The 2,540-nt window shown below is 45.1% G+C and overlaps 1 protein-coding gene across 1 annotated transcript; it reads right to left on the bottom strand.

The window, feature by feature from the left end:
- Positions 1–1,518: 1,518 nt before the first annotated feature.
- Positions 1,519–2,241, bottom strand: LOC102547021 (60S ribosomal protein L7-like). The gene is made up of 2 exons (XM_039091216.1): positions 2,084–2,241; positions 1,519–1,987 (listed from the first exon to the last, which is right to left on the bottom strand). Exons 1-2 carry the CDS (start codon positions 2,239–2,241, stop codon positions 1,519–1,521), a joined length of 627 nt encoding a protein of 208 aa, XP_038947144.1.
- Between the last annotated feature and the right edge of the window lie 299 nt (positions 2,242–2,540).

The following is a 2,540-nucleotide window of genomic DNA, read 5'->3' as shown; positions in this document are numbered from 1 at the left end:
AAGGTGTGATGTTGTTGGGGAAATTATGTCACTAGAAGTAGGCCTTGATATTTCAAAAACCCATGGCAGGCCCTGTCTCTCTCTCTGACTCTCTGTCTTTGCCTACTTTTTTGTTGTGTTGTTGTTGTTGTTGTTGTTGTTGTTGTTGTTTTGTAGTTTATCTGTGTAGCCCTGGCTGCCCTGGAACTCACTCTAGAGCATCCTGGCCTGGATCTCAGAGATCTGCCCACCGCTGCCTCCTGAATGTTGGAATTAAAGACACATGCCATCGCTTCTCGGCCTTTTGGCTAAGATCAAGTATAAAGACACATGCCACCACCTCCCAACTTCTCTCAACTACTTCAGCAACATGCCTGCCAAGCCTGCTGCTATCCTCTCCCTGTATGATAATGGACTAAATCTCCAAAGCTATAAGCCACCCCCAATTAAATCTTTTCTTTTAGAAGAGTTGCTGTGATGCTTTGAATATGCTTGGCCCATGGCAAGTGCTATTATTAGGAGGTATGGCCTTGTGGGAGAAGTTTGTGCCTTTGGGGTGGGGTTTGAGGTCTCCTATGCTTCAGCTATGCCCAATATGGAATGAGAGTCTTTTTCGGCTGACTGAGGAAGATAGTCACCTACTGGCTGCATTCAGATCAAGATGCAGAGCTCTCTGCTCTTACTCCAGCACCATGTAGGCCTGGATGCTGCCATGTTTCCTGCCCTAATGATAGTGGACTGAACCTGTAATCCAGCCCCAATTAAATGTTGTCTCTTTTAAGAGTTGCCTTGGCAATACTGTCTCTTCACACACCAATCAAATAGTCACTAAGACACCAATGTTCCAAAGTCCTTATAATCCTCCTAGAAACTCTGTGAGGTCTGTCACAGGAATATCTCGTTACCTGATATCAATTTATGTCTTTTCTATTGCTGTGATAAAACACCATGGCCAAAACCAAGATTTTGTTTCAGCTTACAGTTCCACATCACGGTCCTTCACTTAAGGAAGTTTGGAGAGGAACACATACTGGGCAGGAACTGAAGCAGAGACCATAGATGAATGCTACTTTCTGGCTGACTTCTCATGACTTGCTCGGCCTGCTATGTTATATCACCCACGACCACCTGCCAAGGTGTGGCACTGCCCGAAATGGACTTGGCCTCCCATATGAGTCATCAACCAAGAAATCTCCCCACAGACTTGCCTCTGGGCCAATCTTGTTGAAGCATTTTCTCACTTAAGATTCTCTCTGCCCAAACTGTCTAGGTTTGTGTCAAGTTGACAACAAAAGACTTATTAGCTTAGGGACCAATTGGATTCTGTCCACCTTCAAAGTTCCCTGATTGTCTCATCAAGCTTTTTCCTGCCAGATTAACTGAGACATAATTCCTGCCTTGTCCCATTTACCATTCAAAGTATCTAACTCAGGAGTCTAATACAGTCAAAGACTTGGGAAGCCATCATAATTTTTTTTAATTTGTTAAGATGTGACTGTTTATTAACTGACCAGACTATAAAATACCATGGGCAACACCTTAGTTCATCCATCTAATAAGACTGTTTGTCTGGTCTTCCCTGTTGGCCAGCATCTCCACCTTCTTCATTCTACCTGGTGTGGAAGATAGTTTGAAGAGCCACAGGAAGTTACTTGCTTCCTTGAAGCGTTTCCCAACTGTGTAGACCTCATAAATTAGATCCTCCATGCAGATGATGCCAACTTTACCAAGAGTTCGAGCAATCAAGGAATTATCTGTCAAGGCAATCCACTTTTTATTGATTTTGCCATAGCCTCGCTTGTAGATGAGCTCCTTCACTGACTTCAGGTTGGGGTACTCCCATACAATGTATGGTTCCACAATCCTCAGCATGTTAATTGAAGCCTTGTTGAGCTTCACAACGGTGCCAATGAAGATCTGCCTAAGACAAGCAGCTGCAATACCTTGCACACCTTTGGGCTTACTCCACTGATACCTTGGATTCTGATGACAAATGCCAATTTTGGTTCTGCGAGCACATAGAAGTTACCAGCTTTCCTTGCCGTCCTAGCCATGGAATCTCAGTCTGGTCCATCTGGCTGCACTCTTTGTGAGAGTGCTTTGCCTTCTCATAGATGAGCTTCCTGTCGCCTTTTGCAGTGTCTTCAGGGCAAACTTCTTTCTCAGGTGCTTCACCTTCAACTCTGCAAAATTCCTCCACTTTTTCTTAAAGGTTTCTGACACAATGGCAACCTTCTTTTTCTTCTCTAGTACAGCCTCCATGGCTCCAGTCAGAAAAGGAGGAGTCATACTATTTCTTATAATTAAAAAAAAAATTTCTGACTTCTCCCAAACCCCGTGGAAGAGAGAGCTCACCGCCAAGACAGGTGGGCACTCCTGAGATTGCAGAGGGGAAGAGACCACCAACACTGCCTACCCCTGCCCACCCCTGCCCACATCCCTGGCCCAAGAGGAAACTGTATACGGCCTCTGGGTTCCCTTGGATAAGGGCACAGGAGCAGGAAATCCACTGTGTCTGAGACACCTCCGGAACCTGAAGAGTCCGACCAGATAAACAGTTC

Source organism: Rattus norvegicus, chromosome 13 (genome assembly GCF_036323735.1).
Source record: "Rattus norvegicus strain BN/NHsdMcwi chromosome 13, GRCr8, whole genome shotgun sequence".
In the NCBI taxonomy this organism is placed as follows: Eukaryota; Metazoa; Chordata; class Mammalia; order Rodentia; family Muridae; genus Rattus; species Rattus norvegicus.
The sequence above is the reverse complement of the archived record's forward strand: the minus strand, read 5'-3'. Positions and strand labels throughout refer to the sequence as shown.